At 34.9% G+C, this 27524-nt stretch overlaps 1 protein-coding gene across 2 annotated transcripts in view; it reads left to right on the top strand.

Annotated features, from left to right (window-relative positions):
• The window catches only part of LOC128993249 (protein inturned-like), a 32191-nt gene continuing 4667 nt past the window's right edge, over positions 1-27524 (top strand). For both annotated transcript variants that reach the window (XM_054417032.1, XM_054417031.1), the window contains exons 1-18: positions 1-386; positions 1333-1505; positions 2404-2534; positions 3245-3428; positions 3707-3792; positions 10517-10585; positions 10943-11181; positions 17440-17529; positions 19259-19336; positions 19799-19949; positions 20309-20362; positions 21028-21087; positions 21168-21386; positions 22409-22458; positions 22812-22913; positions 23400-23521; positions 23950-24030; positions 26876-27048. In XM_054417032.1, the coding sequence (XP_054273007.1) occupies positions 190-386; positions 1333-1505; positions 2404-2534; positions 3245-3428; positions 3707-3792; positions 10517-10585; positions 10943-11181; positions 17440-17529; positions 19259-19336; positions 19799-19949; positions 20309-20362; positions 21028-21087; positions 21168-21386; positions 22409-22458; positions 22812-22913; positions 23400-23521; positions 23950-24030; positions 26876-27048 (2259 nt within the window). In that variant the 5' untranslated portion in view covers positions 1-189. The remainder of the gene's footprint in view (positions 387-1332; positions 1506-2403; positions 2535-3244; positions 3429-3706; positions 3793-10516; positions 10586-10942; positions 11182-17439; positions 17530-19258; positions 19337-19798; positions 19950-20308; positions 20363-21027; positions 21088-21167; positions 21387-22408; positions 22459-22811; positions 22914-23399; positions 23522-23949; positions 24031-26875; positions 27049-27524) is intronic.

Genomic DNA, 27524 nt, shown 5'->3' with positions numbered 1-27524 from the left:
TTATGTTTATATTGTTGTGTTTGTTTTGCTTTACTTTACTACTTTGTTTCGTTTGAAAGTTCCAGTTAGTTGTTGTTACCCAAACTAAATTAATTTAGACCTACATTTTATTTTTGTTATTTTATAAAAAAAGTATCTGGTATGACGGTTTAACCTGTGGTTTAACGTAGATTAACTTACCAATATAATATGTCCGAATGTGAAGAGCAGCAAAGTCTTTTGCAAAAAGATTTGTCTTTAAAAGAGAGTGTAAACTTAAGGGGTAACCGTAACAATGACAAAGACACTTTTATCAATAGAAATAGAGACTTGCCTTACTCTGATGAAGACTGGTCCGACACAGATTCAAGCAGTTGTAGTTCATATTATAGCGATTGCAATTCTAGGTAAGTGTGTAACAATAAATCTTGTACAGAAGCCATTCTTATATTTTTTTTACTGGTGCAGAATTAATTATATTAGGTTAACTTATTGGTACCCTGAAAGTACAATTCCTAAGTGCCGACTGAAGGTGCAATTAAGGGTGGCGTCGTCCTTTAATCCAGCTTAAGGGAAAATAAGCAATAAGGGAAAATCACTTAATTAAAAGTTGAAATCACCCATTTCATTTTTGAAATCCCGGCCGATGAAACCCTATTTTTCCTAGTGTGGGCGGTGGTTCAGAGCGCCCCCCAACCACCGGCACCCCTGGGCATATGCCCAGTCTGTCCGTTTATAAAAGTGGGCTTGCCTACATTTAAGGAATATAGATGTTGGCTACAACTGTTACCTAGCTGTACAGGTTGAGCTACAACTCCCTGTACGTTTTGGTTAGTAAATATCTAAGGATATCTTGATATATTATCTGAAACATTAGGATAGCATAACTAACCTAGCTTAAAAAACCTTAGTTTTAAATTAGACCTGCCTTTTAGCGTGTATCAAATTACACCTGAGGCAACCTTCCTTCCTACTAGCATCGAGCATCAGCGTTGCTATGCATAGCAAAGCTGGTGGCACTGCCTACGAATTGACAGGCAAAGTTCTCTCCAAGTACTTAACGCTCTTTACCCTGTGGTTAGCATTCTGGGTTAAAGTAGTATATTTTCTGTGCATCGAGGGAACATGGCTTTAAGTATTGATTCACTACGTAAATAAGGGTGGTTGACTCAAGATACAATGTATTTTGGAATCATCAAAGTAGGCCTAGTCATTTAATGGAGCATCAAAACCGTTAACTTAGGCCTATTAATATATTAGTGCCTAGCAGGCTTAATACATAGATAGGCTAGGCCTACTTATATATTTTTTTAATTAATGAGCACCTGACTTACAGTATTATTTGTTTGTTAGCTCAATTATTGAATGGGAAAATGAAGTGACTCCCGAGGGTGAACTATTTTACATTGAGTCGTACTCCCAACCGAAATATCATCAGAAACAGTTGACTTCACCAGAGGCCGCATCAAAGGATGAAAATGCAACTGACTCTTCAGCCAAAGAAAAGAGGAAAATCACAACTAAAGGTAATAAGAAGAATTTATCATAAATTCACTCATTGCATCCTTACTTTCTATGGGGAAAAAGCAAATGGGCCCCTTGAGTGATACTTACTTACCCCTTGTTATGGAGTTAACAGTAATTAACAGCAGTTAATTTATTTTGCATAATTTGTTTACTTCTCATAAAAGAACATAAAATGGGAAATTACATTTTCACTGTACACTAAACCCCAAAACAGGCAGTGACATGTTTGTACATAATCCAGCAAGTTTAAAGTTCAATATGTGTATGTCCAGGGGCGATAGCTCTATGAATGAATTTTAGTTCAAATTAGGTTTAACTTTTAAAATGTAGTTATATGCCTTATAAAAGTTGAGTTGCAGTATTGTTTAGTTCACCCAAGTGCAGGGCCATCCCTAGGGTTTGTGGCGCCCGGAGCAAATGTGGTCGTTGCGCCCCCTCCCCCCAGTAAAAGTCGCATTCACATATTTTAATACTATATGTTAATACAAATAGCCCCCATATATATTTAATGTATATGTTAATACATATATGTTAATACTATATGTTAATATAAATGCGCGGCGCCCCCTCAGCCGCGGCGCCCGGGGCAACTTTCCCCGGTTGCCCCCCCTTCGGACGGCCCTGCCCAAGTGTCTCTGTGGTGTTCTATGGCCTTGAAATATTTTATCTATGATGGCTTTGTTAGCCTATGAAAATGCACAGCTCTAAAATTATAGATCCAATATATACCCAAAACTAAATTTCTTAGTCATACTATAGGCTAGCTTAAGTCAACATCCTGTCTTTGAAATAGTTTTTCAAAGTACATAATCAAATGCCTACCCACTTAGAAGTTCAAAGTTTATGTATGTTTGCTACTTCATTTAGTTAAGTCTATTTTGTCATGCGTTGCTGTAGGAAAACTAGTTCGTTTGATCAGAAGAAGAAGTAGCAGAAGGAGCACTCGAAAAAAACCTGATATTAAAAATGTGGAAGACTCAGAATCAAGCAATAAGACAGGAAGTAAAGTCACGTTCAGAGAATCTCAGGTAAGTTTTTTCAATCTCAAATTGTTCTTAAAAAAATACTTTAGGCCTAAATCACAATATTCTTTTTATCATTATCTGTTCATAAGTAAAGTAACAAATATTAGACAAAACCTTTGACTATGGGTAGGCTAGATGCCGGTATTAAATTCTATTTTAAGCATTTTTAAGTTCCATCCAACTTTAAATTAAAAACGAACGTAGTTTTATTGCGCCACCAACAGAGTGTGCAGATGAAAATTACTGGTTTCTGTCTAATTTGACTGTGATGATAAATTATTTACTTCTACACTTTCTTTGGTACTTAATTTACAATTACTTACAGATGTTCATTCTTAGGTTAAGGTACAAGATGACTAATTATTTTCTTAGTCATCGGAAAGAGTATGAAAATATTTATAATCCTGTCAAAATATAAGAAAATAGAGAAAGCATTTAGCTTCAAGGTGAATCATGTGAAAAAATTGCGGAAACTTTTGTTTTTAAACACATAAATCTCAAATTTTTTCTATACCAACCTGCCCTTGTGGTCAACTTCAGCATCTCTCACAAAAACAAAACTGAAGGCCCGCACATTCTATTACTGGTAACAAAGATTGCGGCAGAAAATTGTAGAATCCAGAATCTATGTCCCCAACAAATAACCTTGAGTTCCGCCCATCTACACAAAGTATAGTTTGTGAGTGAAGTAACTAAGTAATGATCTGCTGTAGGAAGGGGAGTGCCGAGAAGTGATGCTGCGTGTGGTCGGGGACGGCAGTAGTCTCGGCCGTAGAGCCACCCTGTCCGAGACATTGCTGGGACTGGTACTGACCACCCTGTCAGACCAGACCAGGATCATGGTAGCAGGGTTCATCCCCAACAGCCAGGCCTCCAAGAAACGTAACATCAAAGTCGGTTCGTAAAACACTACAATCATTAACACTTTTAAACCTAAGCCTGAGTATAGCTCGAGACATTGTTATTTAAATTATTAAATAAAATAAACTGTTACCTGTTAAATATCTTTTGATTCTTGTTATGACGACCGGCTTTGTTTATTCAACAAGAGATCGGTGCTAGTAACAAGACCAGGATTTGGACCATCCTCTCATCAAAACATGTAAAAGGTGCTAACGGCACTAAATCACACACAAAGTAGACTTAAAAACTTACAGATTATGTCTTGGTTTCAGGAGATTGGCTCAAAAGTATTAACGGGGAAGAAATCGACAACAGTTCATTGAATGATGTTTTGAATAAAATAACTCCTCCCTGCGAAGTAAGTGATCTTCAATAAATCTTACAATTATAGGTATTTTCTGCAACATCTCTAGATTAAGTTCAATATTATTATATTATTATAGTTGATGTTGTTGTAGCTATTACTATCAGACAATTAGGTTTGGTTGCTGGCTTCAAAATATTTGACCCTACAGTAGAATTTCTTTTATGAATCACTACTGATGCTCGTCACAACTGAAAAAGAATTGAAACCATCAGAATTACATACAAAAATGGAAATGTTTCAAGCCACACATTATTTGGGGGAAATTAGTGGATAGAGTGCAGTAAACTTACTGCCAGTTGGAATGTCACCATTTTCACTCCACATTTTTATAAAAAATATCAAATTAAGTTTTGTACTGGTTTTAAATCAGTTTCAATAGTAAATAAAAATATCTTTGTTTTACTGCATTTCCCATTTAGGGAATAAGCTATTACCGTAGTACTCATGGTAAGACCTGGACCCGGGACCGATTTAAATTTTTGTGACAATTTATTTATTTATTTATTTATTAAACATCATCACATTACATCAATTCTCTTGACAGGTGATTTGTCACAAAGTCTAATACTAATACTATACTACATTTTAAAATAAAATAGCTTACAAAAGAAATAAAGCATATAATAAGCTAAAAACCTGTGGGAGAAGCAATATCTTTCAAATATACTCATTTTCCAGATATTCCTCTAACGAGTAAAATGCCCTCTCCAAAAGGAAATTTTTTAAAGATAGTTTAAATTTAGAGAATGAGGCAATGTTTTTAATCCCAGCGGGTAATTTATTGTAAATTTTTGGTCCCATATACTGAGGGGATAAATGAAAGATTTTAAGCCTATGTTGAACTGGTTTTATAATATTTTTGAATCTTGTGTTATGTGGATGAGATTGTTGACAGTCCATGAATGTGTCGAAATCACTTTTAACCATTAATGCCAATTTGTAAATATAAGAGCTAAAAAAAGTTAAAATTTTAAAATTAATAAATAAATCTTTACAATGTGTTCTACGGGAGACTCTGGCCATTAATCTTACAGCTCTTTTTTGGAGAATAAATATTTTTTTGGCCTGGCTTGATGAGCCCCATACAGTAATTCCATAATTCATAATCGATGAAAAATATGCGTGATATACTACTATTTGTGTTTCTAGATTAGTAGTATCCCGAATTATTGTGAGAACAAATGTTGCTGAGCGTAGTCTTTTTGATAGGTTTTTAATGTGTTTTTGCCAATTTAGTTGTGAATCGATTTCTATTCCCAAATAATTTATTGACTGTTGTGAATGAATTGTAGTTAAGTTTGTATTTACAATTATTTCTTGGTTAATATTGGATGCAGAAAACTGAATTAGTTGAGTTTTTGCCACATTCATGGACAGGCCATTTACTGCAAACCAATCCCCAAGGAGTTGAAATTCCTTAGTTATTGAGGCTTGAATGAACTCATTGTTTTGTCCTGTGCATATTAAAGCGGTATCATCTGCGTATTGAAAGGTGGACATCTTAGTAGCATTGCATAGATCATTAACATAAATAATAAATAAACAAGGGCCGAGAATGGAGCCCTGAGGAACTCCATTGGGGTTAATGTTCCACTCTGATTTATAATTTCTCTGCATTTTTTGTAAAATAAGTCTTTGTTTTCGGGTCTTTAAATATGATATGAACCATTTTAATTCAGTATTTTTTATTCCATGAATACTTAATTTTTCTATGAGTATCTCATGATTCACACAGTCAAAAGCCTTGGATAGGTCACATAGCACACCCACAGTCTTCTGCGATCCATCCAAGGCTTCCGCAATGTAGTTAATCATTTTTGTTATGGATTTTTCAGTACCGAGTTCTGGGCGGAAACCAAACTGTGAAGGATTTATTAAATTATTGCTTTCTAAATATTCTGTTAGTTGAATCTTTACAATTTTTTCAAAAATCTTTGAAAAACAAGGCAGAAGGGCGATGGGGCGGTAGTTAGAGGGATCGTTGACATCGCCCTCTTTGAACAGAGGTTTAATCTCAGCCAACTTTAGCTTATCAGGAAAAACCCCCCTCTCAAGGGACTGATTCACTATTTGGCATAATGGATGTTCTATAAATTTAAAAACTCTTTTAATGACAAAAAGAGGAATTTCATCCCAACCTGAGGACTTAGTGTTACTGAGAGATGTAACAACTTTTCTTAACTCGTCAATTGAAACATTTCTAAATTTAAATGTTAATTTGGAACGTGGATGATTTTCGATTAGTAACTGAGTGGCTTTTAATTTATCTGTTGATTTGTTGGCATACTGAGAAACATTAATAAAAAAGTTATTGAATTTATTTGCTACCAATACTGCACAATTTTGTATATCCCTTTCATGTTTGAATTTAATCTCAACTGGAGTATCAGATATTTGTTTATTAAGTCCTGTTTCATTTTTCACTACTACCCAAGATGCTTTACTTTTATTCTTAGATTTTTTAATAAAATCGTCATTAGCTTTCAGTTTTGCTAATGCAACTACTTTTTTAAAGACCTTTCTGTAGTTTTTGTAATAGATTAAAAACTGAGGGTTACGATTCCATTTTGATTCTTGGTGCAACCTATTTTTATTTTCTGCTGAAATTTTTATTCCTGTTGTTATCCAGTTATTTTTGTTACGTTTATTCTTTGGACGATCTACTGTTTTGGGGAATGCCTCGTTGAATGAATTTAGAAAGTTTGTAAAAAATTTATTGTAATTTGTATCTACATTAAAGGTTTCAAAAGGGTTCCAAATAACATTATTTAGTGTGTTTTCAAAGGTTTGAAAATTTGTTTCTGTAAACTTCCGAGTAAGTTTTTTATTTACACCCTTAAGTCTTGGAGAGGACATTTTCTCAAATGACAAAAGTAAAACTTTGTGGTCTGATGCACCTATGTCTAAAACTAAACTGCTAGTTTTTTTTGTCTGCAAGTTAGAAATAATATTGTCAATGCAAGTACTTGAAATACTCGTTACCCTAGTTGGAACAAGAACGTTAGGTTTGAATCCAAAACAATCACAAATTTCTAGTAAATTATCAGTACTTACTTTATCGGTAAATAAATCTATATTTGTGTCTGACATTATAAAAACATTTTTTGACATTGCTTCCAAAGCTATTTTGTCTAATAACATTTCAAACTTTTCTAAAAATATCTTATCTATGTCCCTACCTGGAATTCTGTATACTGAAATAAAAACTGAATTCCAGTCCTTGACTTCAATAAAAGATCCTTCAAAACAACATTGTTCATTTAAAAATTTTAAGTCATTTCTAACCTTAAAACTAACATTTTTGTCAATCATTAAACATGAACCCCCCCGCCATTGATCTATTCTAGCATAGTAGTCAGCAATTACAAAACCATCTAGTTTATTTAAAACATTTATACTTTTAACATCAAGCCAATGTTCATTTATAGATATAACATTAATTTTGCAATCCATATTTCCAATAAACAGATTAAGGTCTACATAGTTGTTTAGAAAACCCTGAATGTTAAAATGTAATAAAAACATATCTTTTCCAAATTTACTATCAGACGCTAACTTGACATGTGCATCAGTAAAATTATCTATTTCTCTAAAAAAATATCTTTACTATTAGTACTACTTGTATTCTGCTTGTTGTTACCACTTGTACTCTGCTTTTCACTACCACTTTTGCACTTGTTACTTTCACAATGCTGTAACTGATGGTGTGATGGGATGAGTGGAGGGAAGGTGTTGAGGCTGGCCAGGATAGGCACATCATCGTCTGGCCTCTGTGATGTTGGATGGTCATGGTGGGGTGAAGGACCTGGAGCCGCAACAGCTTCAGACATAGAAGCATCCTGCTCAGTAGCTGACAACTTAGTATGCCTCTGTATTTCCTTGTATTCATTACTGATGTCATGAGTTCCGGGACTGCTGCAGATGTAATCAGTTTGTGGAGAAGCAGGATGACTGGATTGTTGACTCTCACAATACTGTAAGCGGGAGTTGACTGTAGAATTATCTAGCTGCTGTGGAACTTGCAGTTTTGAAGGATCAGATGGAAGATCATCACTTTGACTCTCGGAAGCTCGTAAGTTGGTGGGTCTTGTCAGTCGAATTAATTGTTCGAGTCGATGCTGAAATTCTTCATGTGCCAAACCGTTTCTTAGTTGTCGGTGAGATTTTTGATAGTACGACACAATAGTAACCGTAGCCTTAGTTTCCTGTTGAAAGTTTTTTAGGTTGGTGATAAAGTGGTAGAGCTCAATCCTATCTTGCACACATCCAATTGGTGAACAAATTAAGTGATTTAGACCTTTTCTTTTGAAATCCTGGGTCAAATTTTTAAAAGCTGTATCATAATCAAAAATTTTGGGTTTACCGTAGTATTTGCCTTTAGTGATGAGGCTGTATATGAAAGTACCTTGATTTTCTTGTAAGGCTAGGTGTTCAGTTAGACGTTGTTCAGGACTAGGTTTACCAAAATGTTTTTTGAAAACTACAGCCACTCCAGCAGACATATGGCGAGGATCGCTAAAGTCAGCTGAGATAGAGTGTGCAAAGCCTACAGTTTTACAGCCTCCATACTTCTTAATGACTTCCGACATGTGCATATCTGTGACAGTTATGTTTGTGTTCAATTCTTTTTTACTATGAAATAAGTTTGGTTGAATTTTTTTAATTGTATTAAATATCAGATGAACTAAGAAATTTTTGCCTCTATTATTAATATGGAGACCATGCTTCGTGAAGTGAAACCTCTTTAAATTATCAACGTCAATAATATATACATTGTCAAGCCGGGCCACTAGTTCTTTAAGGTAGTTATTTAAAAGGTCAATTTCATTGTGAAGGGAGTCATTTTGATGCAAATCATATCTTCTTGGTATTGTTGTTATAACCACAGGCGAATTTGCACTGATGTCTTGCAGCTTTTTTTCCACACCAGAGTAGAGAGGGGATAGATCTTTACGTAGAGTATCATTGGTCCCACCCATAAGCACTGTAATGTCACCCTTTGAATGTGACGCAGTCTCGGCGACTTGAAGGAGGCAAGCATTTGGCATCACAGATCCCAGAGTTTGAAGCTTATCTGGATACTTTTGTTTTAATGTAGTACCTATATATCTCCCCTGACTATCCGAAAAAACTGAGACATTCAAAACAGGCTTACCAACACGGAAATTATCTGAGAAGACAGCTGTTTTTTCCTTTTCATACTTTGGCTTCACTAGTTCACAAAAACACAATCCGTTCAAATTCATAGATATATATACAGGGTGTCCATAAAAAACGTTTCAGGACTTTGGGAAATGGATCCCCATACTAAAAGGAAGAAAAAAGATTATGGGAAGGTATGTCCGAAAATGCATATTTACCCAGATATCCGCCATTTTGTTTTTTATACAAAAATATTTTTATCTGTGAAGTTTTTTATTCGATGATTATGAAACTTGGTAAACATGTTACCATACACAAGACCTATTATAGAAAAAATAATAAAGTTGTTCCGATTGTAAATTTCAAAATGGCGGCCGGTTGATTTTTTCTAACTTAAATAACTAAGAGATCAAAAAGATCGGACAAAAGATAACTGAAATATTAAGTTTTTTCTGTAAAAATAAGGCAAAAATTGAGGGTTCCCCGACTAACATTGCCTTATTTTTACAGAAAAAACGTAATATTTCAGTTACCTTTTGTCCGATCTTTTTGATCTTGGTATTGTTCGATAGGCAATTAAAAATGCTAAAAGAAACTACTCTTAACTTTTTTCATAGAATTAGCCGTTTTTGAGTTACTTAAGTTAGAAAAATTCAAATGGCCGCCATTTTTAAATTTACAATCGGAACAAATTTATTATTTTTTCTATTATAGGTATTGTGTATGTTAACATGTTTACCAAATTTCATAATCATCGAATAAAAAACTTCACAGATAAAAATATTTTTGTATAAAAAACAAAATGGCGGATATCTGGGTAAATATGCATTTTCGGACATACCTTCCCATAAACTTTTTTCTTCCTTTTAGTATGGGGATCCATTTCCCAAAGTCCTGAAACGTTTTTTATGGACACCCTGTATATGTGTCCTTTAGCACGATAATTTAAGCAAAAATGATCAGATTTTGATTCAATTTGGTATAAACATGTAAACCTACATTTATTCGAACGAGTACGCGAACCAGCATGATCGGGCTATAGGAAATTTGTTCTTCATGGGGGGTTTTACGGGATAAAAATGGTGGTTTTCCACTTTTAACCTGTAAAACATAAAATTTTGCAATTTCTTGTACAACCATTTTGTAGAGCTTAAAAAAAAACACAAATAATTTAGTATGTTAAAGTGTTATCATTCGCCTAATGCTTAGAGAGAAAATACAACAAAAATTGTTATTTTAAAATTCCCATGTTATTCTTATGGAGAATAAATAAACTGTTGTAGTTTGACTGTTTATGGATTTGGAAAATGCATTTATTTTATACTAAACTAGGCCTATTAACATAAAAAAAACACACTTTTTACCCTCCCTGTTGCAGCAAACCTAAGTTACTTGTTAAACTAATGCTATTTAGATAGGGAATAAATATGATATTTTTTTAGGAGATATTTCATTGTAAATCCAATCAGGCAAATGGGAATTCGCTTAGTCTGCAGGTATGCTGCCCTGGGGGTATTTTGAACTATTTTAATAACAAAATTCACAGAAATAAAACTGATGATACTTTTTTTAGGTGACACTGCAGTTACAAAGAGTCGCTGAATGCGATATCACTCAAGTACCCGTCTCACAGCCAGATAAGGTATAGTTTTATAATCACATACAACCAAACTTATTACGACTTAAAAAATGCTATAGTTTACGATAAGCTGTCTTATCAGTTTGGCTTGGTTAACAAGTTAACGTATTTAGCAGAAATCAGTAATTTACATCATCACATTCTGTCAGTGGCTCAGTTCAATTCGTTTATTTTCTAAAAAAAAACTGGCACAACTTTAAAATCTTATTACAAAAACCGTAGTAAAAAATCAGGTAATTTCCCATCTGAGTAAGGTAGGTAGTAGATTTTGTATCCAAAAATGTTGTGGAAACTCACTTTTACCAATCTTCATAGAAAATGTTTAAAATAATACCTTAAATACTAAAAATTTGCTTTTAGGTTACCGTCGAGCAGTCGCCGCTGGTGAAGCAAATAGTGTCGGGTACGGTGGAGAGGGCGGGGGAGGAACTGCCGTTCTGGGTGGTGTATGCAACACAGGAAGGGGTAACGGAGACCAGTCCAGCTGATCAGGGGGTGGTTTACTGCTACCCCCGCCAAAACACGTTAGCAGCTGCTCGAGGAGTGTTCCTTACCATAGCACATATGGCTGGACAACTCATTCCGTCACCTGTCACTAGGTTGGTTTATTATGTGTCTTAAAATTATAAAATTAATTCATCTCGTTCAAGCCACCTTAGGACCACCAGGTGTCAGAAACAAAATAGGGGCATTTTTTGTTATTTCACAACCACTATGTAATTAGTATTCATAACAATATACAATTGAAATTTTAAGTTACACACCTCCATTACCGCAGGGCGTAGAAGATATTCAGAACTGTGCCATGACTGCAGGAGACAATGAAGATATCTACACAACTGCGGGAAACGATGACTATGTCTACATGACTGTGGGACATGATCAGAATTTAGCAGTGATTGCAGCAGAGGATGATAATGTCACATGATAAAGGGATATGTTCATGATTTTGCCGCGATTTTGGGATACGATGATCAAATCAAATCAAATCAAATCAAAATGTCTTTATTTCGCAAAAGTAATCATTTTTACATTTTTACAAAAATACAGTATCAGATTACCATAAGAAAATAACTGAGTACTTGAACTAAACGAAATTAATCCCACATGGGAGAACCCGTGCGTGGGAGTGAGTCATTCTGTACTTTTATATGAAAGAGAAAAAAAAAAAATTTTTATACGTAATAAGAAACAAAACAAAATACTTCTATCCACTGGCATGATTCCAAAGCGCTAGCGGAATTTTGGCAAATCACATTGGAACATAGATAAAATGATATCAGGTTGACTCGTTGACTTTCCCCTACCATTAACCCCCCAAAACGCCCCCCTCCCCCCCCCCCAACACACACACACACACACACACACTCACACAGACACGCGTGCAAACACAAACACACGCTGTATCAGCTGTATCACCTATTGTCTGTATATGGAAACTAATAATCTATTAGCTCCATCCCTCCCAATGAGTTTTAGCCAGTGAACAATGTGTTTTTTGTACGTTGTAATTGAGTGTCTGTCATAGTCTCGTAAGTCTAGTGGAAGGTTTGAGTAAATGATGTGTGCAACGTAATAGCAATTTGTTGTAGAAAATGTCTTTGTAAGTCTTGGTAAGCGTATGCCTTGGCCTAGTGCATGTCGAGTATTATGGTCATGTTGTGGACGATCAAAGAGTGACTCATGATGATTGTAAATAAACATCGAAACTGTTCTGATGTATATTTGCGTTAAATCAAGTACATTCATTTCGGTGAACAGAGCATCCGACGAGTATTGCTTACCCTTGCCCAGTGCCGCTTTTATGATTGCCTTTTGTGTCACAACAAGAGGTTGTAGAACATTGCTGTAAGCACAGCCCCAGGCAATTATCCCCCCCTCAAGCAGTGACTGTACATAAGCAAAATATGCATTTTTAATTTCATCTATTTCAAGAAAATGGTGAAGTTGGCGAAAAGCAAAAATTAGTTTTCTTAGCTTTTTGTTTAAGTATGACACGTGATCTGCCCATGACAATTTTGAATCAAACACAACTCCAAGATATTTATAATTTTGAACTCGATTTATTACCGGGCAAGCACAATTGTTTCCGATTTCAAGACCACATGAATGAATTTTGATTTCTTTGCGAAGTGTGTCCCCTCGAGCTCTTAAGGAGATTGGAATAAATTTTGTTTTAATGACATTGAGCGTTAACACATTCTGATCAAACCATTTTTTAATTTTTGACACGCCTCTTTCGGCATTGGCAAAAGCTGAGTCCCAAGTTTCGCCTTGGAATAAAACTAGGGTGTCGTCAGCAAAAAGGTAAAAATCACCTTCAATATTTAATTTCACAAGATTGTTAATGTAAATTAAGAATTGTAAAGGCCCTAACGTGCTACCTTGGACCACCCCAAAGTCTACATTACCAAGATTTCCATTGATTCCATTAATATTTACAAACTGCTTTCTATTATCAAAATAAGATCGGAACCATTGCAGAGCTACACCTTGAACACCTATCAGTTCTAATTTTTTTAAAAGGAGCGATCTATCAACTGAGTCGAAAGCCTTGGCCAAGTCAAAAAATACCAGAACAACACGCCTACCTTTACTGATGGCCAAATTTATATCTTTATTAACTTCGAACAACGCATCTGTGATGTTTTTTGATTTTCTAAAACCAAACTGGTGGTGAGTTAAAATATCGTGCTGGTTAAGGTAATGAAAAACTTGATCTTTGATAATTTTTTCCAAAATCTTAGTGAACACACTTAGCAAAGAAATTGGCCTAAAATTTGAGATATTGGTGACGTCACCGGACTTGAAAAGGGGAACAACCTTGGCAATTTTGTAGGCGTTGGGGAAAATACCACTTTGGATGCTCTTGTTAGTTATATGTAGCAGTGGTTGTCTAAGTGTCTCCCAGTTGTCTTTGAGTAGTTCAGCTGATACACAATCATACCCTGGAGCTGAGCCACCTCGCAGTCTAGTGACGTAGGTGTAGAGTTCCTGTTCAGTTACAGTGTGAAGTGTGAGTATGGAGTCAACAGCGTGGTCAGTGTCATCGACCACAGGCAAACCGCCCGAATCTATACTTGCTGCCAAGTTGGGACCAACGTTGGCGAAGTACTCATTAAATTCGTCGGCTACCTGTAATCTACAGTCGTTGTCAACATTCAGTCTGTTTCCTGAAAATTGTGTAAGCGGGAAAATGTCCTTTCTATTACCTCTACCAGCTAATTCGTTTAATGTACTCCAGAACGTTTTTGGATTGTTTTTAGAATTTGAAAGTTTTTCCCTAAAATAATTGTATTTAGCTAGTTTTGTATCTTGATTTAACTCATTTTTGATTCTTTGATATTTTGAAATCAATTCCATATTAAAAGGTTGTCTCCTAACTAACTTGCTCAATTTGTCCCTATCCCTTATTTTTCGTACCAAGTCATGGGTGATCCATGGTTTGAGTGGCCTCAGCCTCGGTTTGAGAACAGGTCTTTGTTTGGTGGATTTATTTACACAATCTTTAATTTTGTCAAAAAGAATGTCTGTAGATGTGTTAACGTCACACGTTTGTGAGACGTCTGACCAATCACACTCTTTAATGTTTAAGCTCAAAGATGTTTTGTCAATGTACGTGTTTGTGTTGTGTGACGTGTCCTTAGTGTAGGGTTTGTGACTTATTTGTAGGCAGATACTGTAGTGGTCAGTTATGTCTGTCCTCACCACAGCAGTTTGTAAGGCAGTGTAATCATTGTGGTTAACAAATATGTGGTCAATATTTGTTTGACTATTTCCTACTACTCTAGTAGGTGTATTTATGCCACATATAAAACCGTGTTCGAAAAAAACGTCCAAGTAGCGTTCAGTTTTGTAGTCAGTTTCTAGTAAGTTGGCGTTAGTGTCACCCATGAAGACGTATGTGTTGCAGTCATTTTTGTTCTCATAGTAATGTCTAAGAGCGTTAGTAAAGTTGTCTAAGTCACTGTCATGTGTACGGTACACAGTCAGAACGTTACATCTAGTTCCTTGATGGACAAAGTCCAAGGCCAGTCCGTGCACATCGCCCAGCTCCAGTTCCTTGCATTCACACACATTCACTCTCTCACTCACATACATCATGACCCCATCATTTTTATTTTTTCCCCGAGTCGTACAATACAATTTATACCCCTCTATGTCCAACCCCGTCCCCCCATCCCTACCCAGCCATGTCTCCCCAAGCGCTTTGAAATCAAACCTTACATCGATTGACTGTAACATTAATAAAAGTGTATCGACATTTTTATTGTAACTACGAATGTTCATGTAGAAAAAATTGTATGAGCAACTTTTAAAAACAGAGCTTATGTCCTTAAAACTATCAACTATTGTACAGTCTATCTGCCTATACTGATCAAGAAACAAATTGGAATCCTCCATGTTCCCTAAAAAATGTAAACAAAATGATTTTGAGCTATTTCAAGATTGAATCAAAACAAAAACCAGTCGCCGCTGAAAGGCCCCACCCAGTCCCTCGTCCACTAATGTAAGCTATCGATTACAAATTTAAGTTATCTGTCAGCTTCATTACACACACTTATCTTTCATGACATGAAAAAATTTAAATGTTAATTAACTACTTGGAAAATTAATTTTCTTGGCCTTTCTGTATAAGTATGTCTTATTTTATTTCATCACATTTATTCTAAAGCAATATTTTATATTTGATATTAATAGTCAAACAAATGAAGTGGTAAATATGGTGATATAATATGAATAGATAACGCAATAGATGAGATTTTTTTTATTATTTTTTTACTGTTTTTTGCATGTCTGTAAAATTAGATTAACTCTTAAAATAAATAGATAGAAATTCATTTTTCTTTTAAAATATAAACTAAATATAACTTTAAGTGTAAATGGCTTAGTAATATAATTAATTTATGTTGCATGCCCTTGCAAAAATACATTGATCCATTCTCCATACCTAAAGTAATTGAGATAAGAAACATTCAAATATACGTTGTGAAATTGAGTAAGTTCAAGTAGGTACTCCAAAGCTAAACACTTAAATACAAAACTATTTCTTTCATGCCCTAGCTTATATTTTAAATTAAATAATGAATAAATAAATTATCAGGCAATCATTTAAAACTACGATGTTAAAACTTAAGTTTGAAAAATAAATTATAATATAAATAAATAGCAAGAAAATATATAACTATGTTTATCAAGGTGCGTGCAAAACCTAAATAAAGTAAATACTATTGTTAGTGTGACTGATATTATACCTTAACATATTTACAGCGCGATATTGTTTTTACACATCCTGGCCACTGCGATCTTCACACCTGTCCGTTGTTTCGGCTGTTTCTTCACCATTGTCCTCGTCGTTGGTCTGCTTCTGCCGAACCGCCGCCCCCGCTGCCGCCTCCACGTCCTTGACGCTCCTCACTCGCTTCGGTCTCTCGTTAGGTGTCTTCCTCACAAGTATTTTACCTTCCTTCACCCATGCAAATGCTAAACGTTTCTCTTTGACTAATGTCTTGGCGTGGTTTAATGTTGCCTTACTGTGAGCTGACAGGTGTTCGTTTATGAAGACAGGTGAGTTGGGGAAGCTTCGGTGGACCATGAAGGCTGTCAGGTTCTCTGGTAGATCTTTGGCTGCGCTGATCCATGCATGCTTGGCAGTCCGTCTGATGAAGCGCACGATGATGTTGGGGAAGCGCTGGCGACTCGAAGGTACTCGGTGCGCGATAGAGATGTCATCACGCCTCCATGGCGTCTTTATAGCGTTGGCGACTGCTTGCAGCACTGCGTAGACATCCTCGTCCTTAGTCAGGGGGACTCCGACGATCTCTAGATTGTCTATTCTGCTGTATTGTTGCAGTTCCTGAAGGTCTTCCGTCAAAGTGCCGACCTGCTTGGACAGGTCATCACACCGTGATTTGAGCACGCCACACTCCTCTCTTAACAGTTCGTTTTCAGATTTAAGATCTGTTATTGACGTTACTACTGTCTCTTGCCACGAATTAATTTTATCATTTATTTCGTTAAGCTTACCATGGATTGATTCATTTATCTTCTTCTCCATTTCTGAGAGTTTTTTACCAAGTGTATCGGTGAAATCGGCGCGCAAACTATTTATTGCTTTAAGTAGCGACGACTCCTCACTGTCACTAGCACTTGAAATGGATACCGCCGACTCTTTACATTTGTCGCACTTGAACTGATTATTTTTCCGCGTCTTCCTCTGCACGTTCAGTCCCGCACAGGCCACGTGTAGCACATCGCCGCACTCCGAGCACTTCACAGCGTCAGATCCGTCCACATTGCACTCCACATTGCACTTCACACACTTCTCGGCCATAGTTTAAGCAATAATTTTTAAGTAATGTATATAAGAAAACTCGGAATATCAATTGTAACGATATTCTAGCATGTAGTCACGGTGTATGCGACGCTCAGGACCGGGCAAAGGACGATCAGATAGCGAGCTCCTTCCGCATCGGCTGCCTGATAACGACTGATGATGTCTACGTGACTGAGGGGATGATGATCAGAATTTTGCTACGACTCCAGAAGACTTCAATAACAGGCTCTCCAAACTTGAAAGTCTTCCACTTAGCCTATCTAGGGAAAATGTATAATAAACTGATTGTCTCTAGTCAGTTGACATTTTTGAACGGTTAATTCAAGAAGTTACAAAATTTATTTTTGATAAAATGTAAAGTTAATAAATTTGTTAATTGTGTATTCACATATTATTATCATAGCATGCGTTTATTTGAGTTCTTATATATTTTAAATTTTTGACTAATTTACCTGTTTCCAGCTTTGCTAGTTCTGTGTAATGTGAAAATAAATTATTGTTTTGTTTTTTTACTTTTCAGCACCACAATAGTACACAAAGGTCAGCTGGCTCATGTCATTTACACTGCGGAGAATAAGGAGCTGTTGTTGCTAGCCATTCCAGACTCAAGGTGAAATAATTTTTTTATCAATAATCCACAAAACTATTAGTTCTTCAGCACTCCTTTCCATTAACCTGTCTATCAGTACATTTTTAGTTATTTTAATGATCACATGTACAAATCCATCCGCATATCCTTACATTTTATTTATAATAATCTCCATTTCTCGATCTTATCTATAAACTATTATTCAAATCAACAATCAATAAATCAATCCATTAGTAAGGAAATTAAACCACTGGTTATTTGTGATATGTCAAAACCAAATCTGTAAAACAAAAAGGTTTCAGTTTAAGGTTCAATTGACGAGTTTTGAGATTCAATCTGCTTGAAACTCAAAGATCACTACTCGTTAGTTACACATTGCCTGTCTCCAACCTTCATTTATTTTATTAGACAATTGGTACCGGTAGTGAAAGTTGTAGATTGATTGTTTCTTACAGTAGACCCCCTCTTAACCGACCCTAATGGGACCGGACCTAGGTCGGATGATTCAAAAGGTCGGATAAAACGGGCAATCCCTAAAATCATAACATAATGATGAAGTGCTATTCATCTGGAATTATATAATCATTATTTTGAAGTCATACTTGCATTATTTATAAAATAAACTACTCTTATCTCCTTTTTCATACGGTATTGATAGAAATGTCACAAATAAACACAAAACACGGTTAAGTCAAATTTGATACCCCATAGTTTACCTGAATAGGCCTACATTCAGTGGAATATATTATAATACTGGGCAAGAGTCAATAAAATTCCTATTTTAATAACTTTACTACTGTAATGTATTAATTAATGCTTTCCAAATACATCGTAATACAGTAAAGAACCTATTGTCATCATTAAAGATACAAGCAACCATTTTGTTAAGACAGGACGTTTATTTATAGCCTCTCACTGGAGGCTCGAGGCACAAAAACTATCTTGACCTTGGATCGGTTAACACCCCTTCCCTGCCCTCCATACAAGTTGCGTTGTTTGTTTACTCAAGCGATAAGATAATCAGTTCTCAAAATCGTAACGCACTTTATGATGTTATGAATTTGCAGCACAGATAACAAATCAGATCAGATGTGCTCGAGCTACGAACGAACGATGATGACAAACTGACAATAGGCTTTGCTATATTTTTTGTGATCATCACAAAATAACTTATTGTTTGTCATATCCTGTGGAGATAAGCATATGGTTCAGTTCTCATCGCCCAGCGTGGGAGCGGAAATGCAGAGATTCCTAGAAAGCGGCGGTTAAAACGAGCTACTCTCAAAGCAAGGTCGGTTAAAACAAACTGTATTATTTTACGATCAAAGGCGGATGATCCGATTATCGGTTAATACGAGGTCGGTTAAGAGGGGGTCTACTGTATTTTGTAAATTCTTGATGTAGAGTACTGTCAGGAAAAAAAAATAATTACAAATCAAAATAAGGATAGTGACAAGTAACAATTTCCATGCTTTTTTGATAAACCTATTTTATAGTTAAAAATTTGTACCATGGATTACAGTTGTAAATTGAAACTGATATTTGATAAAATGTAAAATAAATCAAAATATTGTTACTGCTGTGTCCTAATGGAAAACATTTTTAATTTTTAGTTAGGAGAGAGCACTATTTTATATTTCTTTACCAGTGAATGTTTCTAGAATTTCTGTAAATACTTTAGTTGTAGGTTATTTGGCTTAAGATGCAAATTCTGTCATCAAAAGCTATATTGAATGTTTGTTCTCAACAGGTGCTCATTAAAGGAAGCTATTTTGCTGAACACCGACATTGTCCGATGTTTAAAGTTTACCTATCAATCTTTATCGAGGTAGGTTTACTTTTGAAGTACGTTTAATTTGTGAAACATGCTAAGTCACTTATGATGCCTACTTGCTTGGGAAATTTACATTAATGTATGGATTTATTTAAATGTTTTATAAGTTCACTTAATTTTAGGAGTTGTGTTGTGGGAAATCTAAAACATAGGAACATAGGAGAGCATTGAACCTCTCTCTAAGTGAAACACATGGCCTTTGATACTTTGTCAGCCTAAAGCATACATTATGTAGAACATAAATCAAATATAAGAGATAAAACAGTTGATAAAATTTAAGCGTTACTCGTACATCTTCGAATGACGGGACAAGTAGTCTGGCGGAAGAATAAAATCTGTCCATAAAACTATTTGGCCAGTGAAACATTGAATGTGAGTCGTATTGTATTATTTAAACTTAATGTTTAACTTTACACATGTTAACTTACATAGATTGTTCTTGCTCTATGTTTACAGATGTTTTTCTCTCAAAGAACACCATGCAGCCCTAGACAGAGTTTTCTCCCTGTTGCAAGCCCAGTTTCTCAGCTCTTCCTTGATAAATATTCAAAGGTTTCTCGATTTCTTGCCAGCGGCTCATTTCATAGCCTTGCCAAGAGACGCTCAGGTATGTATTTTTTGCTGCTTGTGTATTTGGGTTGAGAAAAGCTATAGAGGATTATTAGCTAAAACTTAATCCAAATGTTTTTGTTTTTAGAAATGGGTGAGTGCAGTGGTATTTAACATTTTTATTTGGTTTGAGTATTTAATTACTCGGTTAAAATAATAGCCTTTAAAATTCAGTATAAAACAACATATTTGCTTACTTGTAGTGCTATGCATCAACAGATATTTTTGATGTTGAAAATCAACAAATTCAATAGATTTAAGTTGTACCCTAATTTTTTTGGGACAATTAAATACTTATTCACTTGTACTATTAACATTTTATTTGTAACATTAATTGAAGTTTAATTTTGTCCACAGGTTCAAATTGATGATGCCCTAAGTGAACTTGAGTCCAATGATTTTGGAGGATATGTAAGTATGGTTTGAACTTAAAAAATAAATCAATATGATTGTTTTGAAAGAAAAAGGGATGTGATACCTTTAATTTTAACCATGGGAAAACTTAGCATTACACAACTGTTAAATTACAAATAGTTATAACTTATAAGTTACTGTAGGGAACTAAACCATCATAAATTCAGACCAAATAAAATCAGCTATCCCTAATCCTGACAGCAATTTCACAGCAGTGTTTAATAATTTAATTCAGCTAAGTTAAAAATGTGCTCACAGACATTATTCTTAGTGGGTGACTATTTGAAGCAATCATGTTAGATTTAAGCTAGTTCCACCCATCACTTAGTAATGATGAAGTACAAGCTATCCTAGAAAGCACTTCATCATTTAAGATTTTTAATTTTCTTCCATATTTCATTAATGCTGATGACTAGGAACCTGAATTAGTTAGGAGGATTCATGAAGGTTTTCTGTATGACCATAAATAGATTGGTAAGTAAATTTTGGGTTGGATAAATTTTATTTTGCAACAGTAGGACAAATGTTTCTGATAATAGTTTTTTGTTAATAGATTTTGAAGAATTGAAACAGTCCATCACTAGGCCTACATGGATTTTTAACTATACATTGCTACATGTGTTTGTTCTTGTAGTATACATGTAATGATTCTATTTTTCCAGAATGATGAAGACGACTGCCAGAGGCTATACTCGATCATCGGCTCCTGTCTGTTTTATAAGGTTAGTTACATCGACTTATATGATTACTCTAAACAAAAAATGTGAATCGTTAATATTATCTAAACAGTTTGAATTTGCAGGGATATCTTCTAGCCTCTCATTTCAACAGAGAAGACCTAGTGGATGTGAATGCTTGGTGTCGTCACAACGGACTTTTGTTACTTTCGCGATCGGAAAGTGTTCGAAACCTTGTTATGTGGAGAGAAGTTTTCCCGGCTTCATGTAACAGAGGGCAGCCGGCTGTCACCCTCACATACTTCCTACCACAGGGTCGCTGGTTCCTGCTGGTGGTTGGTCAGGTATGTAGAGAGAATGATTGTTATCTTGTCTCAAACAAAAAGAAAATTAGATAGACAAGAATTCATTCATTTGCACCTAATGGATTAATTATTGATTTCACCATGCCCATTCTTGTAATAATCATTCATTATTTGAACTTTTGAACACTTAAGTTTGAATTCTTTAAAACAGGATTTTTGTGAACTCGCACATAATTAGGTTGAGTATAAGTAGTAATTTTTTTGATTCCAAGGTGCAGTTCACATATAATCTACCCATCCTGTTTCCACCGATTTCTACTGATTTTTAAAATCAGGCAAAACAATATACCAAATTAAAAATATAGCCCAAAGCCCAAGTGTTGTAGTTATAAACTTGATTACAGGTTGCAGCACACGCCAGATACTTTGGCTGTGGCTTTTTATGTTAAGGTATACTCCCATGGATAAAGCTGTATGAAATAGTGTGGTAATTTGATTATATTGAATTTTAGCCTTCTGATTGCATTTAAATACTAAAGAATTGGTGTAAATATCTTCATTTATGAGATCAAATGTGTTGCTAAATTGCAACCGGTTCCGACACACATAGGAGTCATCACTGGGCCTGTACAGATGTGTTCTCGCTTCATTCGAAATTTTGGGTTAAAAACAAGGGGTAATACTGCAATGGCACGGAACACAAAGTGATCGGGTGGGAGATATGTCTATAACTCTTCTATAAGTATTACCCTTCGTTTTTAACCCTAAATGTTCAATTTTGTGTACGTGTGCGTGTTGTATGTATTTATTTATTATGAATTGACGACCTTCGAATGAAGCAAGAAGACATTTGTACTAGCCGGACGATGACTCCTATTTGAGTTGAAACCGGTTGTAATTTAGCAACACATTTCATCCCATAAATGCAAGTATTTACTACACCAATTCTATAGAAGTTAATTTGATGACTGATATCACTGTATCTGGAACTGGAATGGTTAAAGTTAAGATTTTACAAGAAAAAAGAGTTTTAAAAATTATAAATATTTTTTGGTTTGTAGGAAGACTGTCTGTTGGCCTTACTGTTGGAATCTGGAGGCTGCACGGTAAAGTAAGTACTAGATGTCACAAAAGTTTGAAAATAAATTAACGCCAATAATTTTTAAAATTACTTTTATTACCTTATGATACTGCATGCTTCTAAGTATCTCATTTCAAAAAATAAACAATAAAACACGAAAAACTATTTTAGAAGATGTACCTCCTTAAAGATGCACTCCAGAAATTTTTTCCCAAAATTATCCATCACTTCCGATACAGTTTCTTCTTTAATTGCTGTTTTTCAGTCCAGATTATTTCTTCCCTACATTTAAGATTCGAGGCAAAATGCTAATTAATGTTATTTTAGTTTATATACATTTTTCATCAAGAATAGTAAATATATTTTCTGCTCTTATCTTTCAGGATTGAAGGAAATCCCGGGCCAGAGCCGGTATATGTTAAACAGGCTCAGGCAACTTTACATCATGTTCGAGAGATCCAAGTTTTATCCCTGGCTGACAAATGGTATGTTAATAAATAAAATTGTTCGTCTACAATTAATCTTATTGTGAGTTAGAATCCATAATCCTTCTGTGGAAAGACTTTTGCTGGTTCATCTTGACTCAAGTTGAAATTGTTTGACGTTTAAAACTTTACCCATTTGTCATTGATGTTTGAGCTAAATTTTTTTCCAAGCAGTGGATTGCTCAGAGGAAGTTCTTTAAGTTTTCTAAAAAAACCCGTTGGAGAGCAAACGTAATTTTTTTTGCTGAAAAGTTTTTTTTTAGTATTACTCTCAGCCTTGCGCTTAAACCATTTGTTGGTTAGATACAAAGTTAATTAATTTACTACAACGCTCACAAAATGTCATGCCATTTACAGTTAATTTGAAGGATGACAGTGTTTTAAAAACATGATTTGTGTTTTGATTGCTTTTTACTGACTAATTTCAGTCTTCTGGAGCACATTTCCTGTTTTTATTTGTCTTGTTAATATTTTATTCTGGTTTAGGATCCAAAATCACTGCCGGCTTCCAACCATGTGTCCGGATTCACAAACCAAACCCTCACTCAACACTTCTGGTGAAAATTCAACAAATACTACTGCAGAGTTCTCACCAAAATCTACACCAAGTAAGCTTAAACCGGTTGTGTTATTCTAGATGATACGCTACAACGGTTATGGCAGATTGTCAAATTTAGGTATTCGGGTGATGACCGTGTCGTTGAAAGAGAGACTAGAGGCCGACGTTCGATATGCATAGCAGCTATACATCTTCTATCCAAAACGTTGGCCTCTAGTTTCACTCTTTCAACAATGCAATCATCACCCGAAGACCTAGATTTGACAATCGGTTGTGTTACCATTCTACTGTATTTAAAAAAAAATTTTTCACAGTATATCAGATTTCTGTATTACTGTTCCGAGTAACACTGCAAACTTTAAACTTAAACAATATTACCTATTTTATTAAATTACCATTTATTTGGCAATAATATCTTAATTTCTAATGTACATGTTTTATACAATAACTGTGTTATCTAGAGGTTTTATGTTTAAGGTCCAAGCACCTCTAAAAAACCACAAGAAGTGACTTCCATCCTGAAGCACAGAATTAGTCCAGATGATAGCCTTAGTACAGGTAAGAAGTCATAAAAATAACACTTTATCTAATCTAAACTATTCATTCATTCAGGGACAACAAACTATTTTCTTCCATGCGCAAATGAGATCTTCAAAATATTAGCAACAGGATGACAAAATCTTACTTAATACGCAAGCAGATTTTTTGTGACAATTACTCCTCCGAAACTACTGAACCGATTGACATGTTTTTGGTGTCATTGGAAAGAGCCTAACGTGAAGTTGTGCAGGAAACTTTTTTTTTAGGGAAATAATTAGAGAGTGAGGCCCTTTAAAGTTTCGTATTTCTCCATAAGATTAACATGGGAAACAAACATTGTTATGAAACTCCAGCTGTTGTCAGAAATTAAAAGTGAGAAGAAGAACATATGTTCATTGTAAACAGTCAATAAGTTTGCTAATTTAGGCCCGGTTTCCCCAAAATGGTGTAAACTACGTTTATAATAAACTAGTTTATTTTTAAACTCCGTTTAAAATGTGTGTTCGGTTTCTCCGACATTTTACTGGCTTCGTTTAAGATAAACGGCAATTCGAGCGGTTGGCAATCCTGAATGTGTATTTGTAAAGAATCTTCGGTGGGCTTTGGGCTAGTGTTTCTTACAACGCTCGCTACGCTACGCTACAACTCGGTAGAGCAGACGAGCAAAGTGTGAATGCAGCTATAGAATAACATATCACTGTTTTTAAGGTTATGTTATCATTTTATTATATAAGTTGTTGTCAAATTCAGATTCATTCCATTTATTGAAATGGTCAATTCTGTCCCTTATTTTAGTAGGCCCTCTTGTTCTAGGTACTAAAGTATCATAATCTTCATCTTCTACTTCTTCGGAAATGTCTATTAACTCTTCCGTTTGAGGGGGTAAATAAGTTACTGCAATTAATTAATAGTAGCCTTACTTGAAATAAAATCAAATATACTAAAAAAAGAGCTTAATAAAAACAATAAATTAAAATACAAATAAAACTTAACTTAAAGCTATCCCTAAGCCAAGCCTATTTTCGTCCAAATTAATTTGTAGTTGCTTCAATTATTATTGTTTTACCACCTACTTTTTGTTTTGATTTGAGGTTATTTTACTGTTGTAATTTACTAATTTGAACTCAGTTTATTTTATCCCCAGTAGTTAAACCGAGTCGAGAGGTGGTTTAGTTTGAACTTAGATTAATACCTAGTTTAAATTTGGGGAAACACAAATCAAAGTTAAACTAAGTTTAAATCGCCGTTTAACTTAAAACTAAGTTTAAATGAGTTGGGGAAACCGGGCCTTAACAGTTGGCTACAAACATATACTGACTTGGTTGAAATGAAATTTTTACTATTTGAATTTGTGTTGGCGTAAATATTATTGGAAAAAAGCGAGAGAGCCTGGATAAATTGATATACTAAAAAGAAAACTGGATTAACACTGTGCTGCATTTCTTAGTAATCATTGAAAGAGCCGATTTGCAAACTATGGAAACACTGGAAAGGCATAGAACACCACCAAGGAGAATAAATAGAAATAATGTTTTTTTTTTAATTTATAATCGTTATTATGGACAATTTAATAGAAATTCAAAATAGACTAAATCTGGCAAACAGATGTTTCTACACTTGCAACAGACTGATGTCCTCCAAGTTACTGTCAAAAAACACCAAAGTTAGAATTTATAAGACAATAATAAGCCCAGTATTATTATACGGAGCTGAAACATGGAAACCAAATAAAAAAGAAGAAAAGAAGTTAATCACATTCGAAAATAAGATTTTAAGAAAAATCTATGGACCAATTTATGAAGGTGGTGAATGGAGGAAGAGACATGAGAGAACTCTACAGAGATCCAGATGTGGTGTGTGAATTTAAGTGTAGAAGAGTTAGATGGGCTGGACATGTTTTACGAAGAGAGGAGCAAAATAAGTTTGAATTAGTTTTGGAAGACGACCGAGAGGAAGGCCAAAACAAAAATGGTGGAGCCAAGTAAAGAAAGACATAGAGCAACTAGGAGCAACTGAGGAGGATGCAGAGGATAGAGCAAGATGGAGAGGCTTTTTTGGTGTGGCCAAATATCTTCTTAGATATGCATGGCCATGAGAGTAAGAGTAAGTAAGTAAGTATTATGGACAATTTAATGCAGCTATGAGTAAGGCTTTTTGTAGAAAACCCTAAAAAAATATCAGCTTTTGAAAAATGATAAGATATTTACAAGAAATGTTGATTATATCGATCTGTTATGTACATCTTGAGTATTTCCATAATCTTTGAGTCAAATCATTTAAAGTCATCAGAAATTATGACTGTTATTCGTTTTAAAATAACGCCTGTAATACTTAGCAATTGCAACAGGGACACTAGTTGTACTTAAAGCCCAACATTTTCATTGTGTATTTTTGTTGTTGATGCAAATTGAGTATCTAGCAAAACTAAATTTAGATGATTTTTAAGGATTACTTACTGACGAAAGTAGGTGAAAATTCTATGTGTTTATTTGCAAATTTTCATCTACTTTCTTCAGTAAGGTAAAACATTCCTGCCTTCTGCATACTTTCTTCAGCCTTCTGTTAAAACTGATCCACCACAAAATCCTTTAAAACCAGGGCCTAAAGCAATTTTTACAAAAAAAAAAGGCTTTATTCAGTTGATCCAGTGATCTATGATTTAATTCAGTGATCATTGTCTTCTAGGAGTGGATGAGTGGATATAGAGCTCGCCTTCAAATATGAAGGTTCAGAATTGGAAATACTTTATTCATGATTTATAACATTTTAAAGATTGCTTAGTTTGCTTGTTTGATCCAAAGCAATATGCAGGCTTTTCTTATTTTTTTTTCTTCTTTGTTACGAATTCATCCATATTGCGTAGGTCGTGACATGTACGAGACATCAGAAGACTCGACAAGTCAGGCCGCGTCAAGTGTCGTAAGTGACGAAGCTGCTCCAATACTTGGACGAAGGGCCGAGAGAGAACGAGCCACCGATTCCATCCTCTCCGACTCAGATTTCTCCGACGACCTTGATGAATGGACGTCACTAAACGTAAACACTTACGAGTTTGTTTGTACTTGTTGATTGAAATTAAGTGTATTTTTATGAAGTTTGCCTAGAAATTATTTTGAAAAAGTTTTAAGACCATTCCTCTAGAGTCCACACTCATTATAAAGCTGAGTGTTTACTAATATTGACTTCAATGAGAGCGAGCTGGTCTAGTGTTAGACGGTACTTTGTTCCTTGATGTCCCGGGTTCAAACCTCGCCAATCACCAATGGATTTTATAAAGTTATAATAGCCTGACTAGCCAAAGTAATGTAAAAAACAATTCCTAGTAAAAAAAATCGCTTGAATTTAAACCTTCAAATAACTGCTATGCGAAACAAATTCCAAAATAGATCTTCTTAAAATACGTTCAATCACTATTTTATTTTAAATGTGTTTTTGTACTTTTATAAGTTTATAGATAATTTTGTCGATATTTTGGGGATCGCTATAAGTATATAAACAAGGGCATGTTGCTC

Source organism: Macrosteles quadrilineatus, unplaced genomic scaffold, assembly GCF_028750875.1.
Source record: "Macrosteles quadrilineatus isolate MER2022 unplaced genomic scaffold, UCM_ALF_1.0 Scaffold_4__1_contigs__length_99947679, whole genome shotgun sequence".
In the NCBI taxonomy this organism is placed as follows: domain Eukaryota; kingdom Metazoa; phylum Arthropoda; class Insecta; order Hemiptera; family Cicadellidae; genus Macrosteles; species Macrosteles quadrilineatus.
The sequence above is the reverse complement of the archived record's forward strand: the minus strand, read 5'-3'. Positions and strand labels throughout refer to the sequence as shown.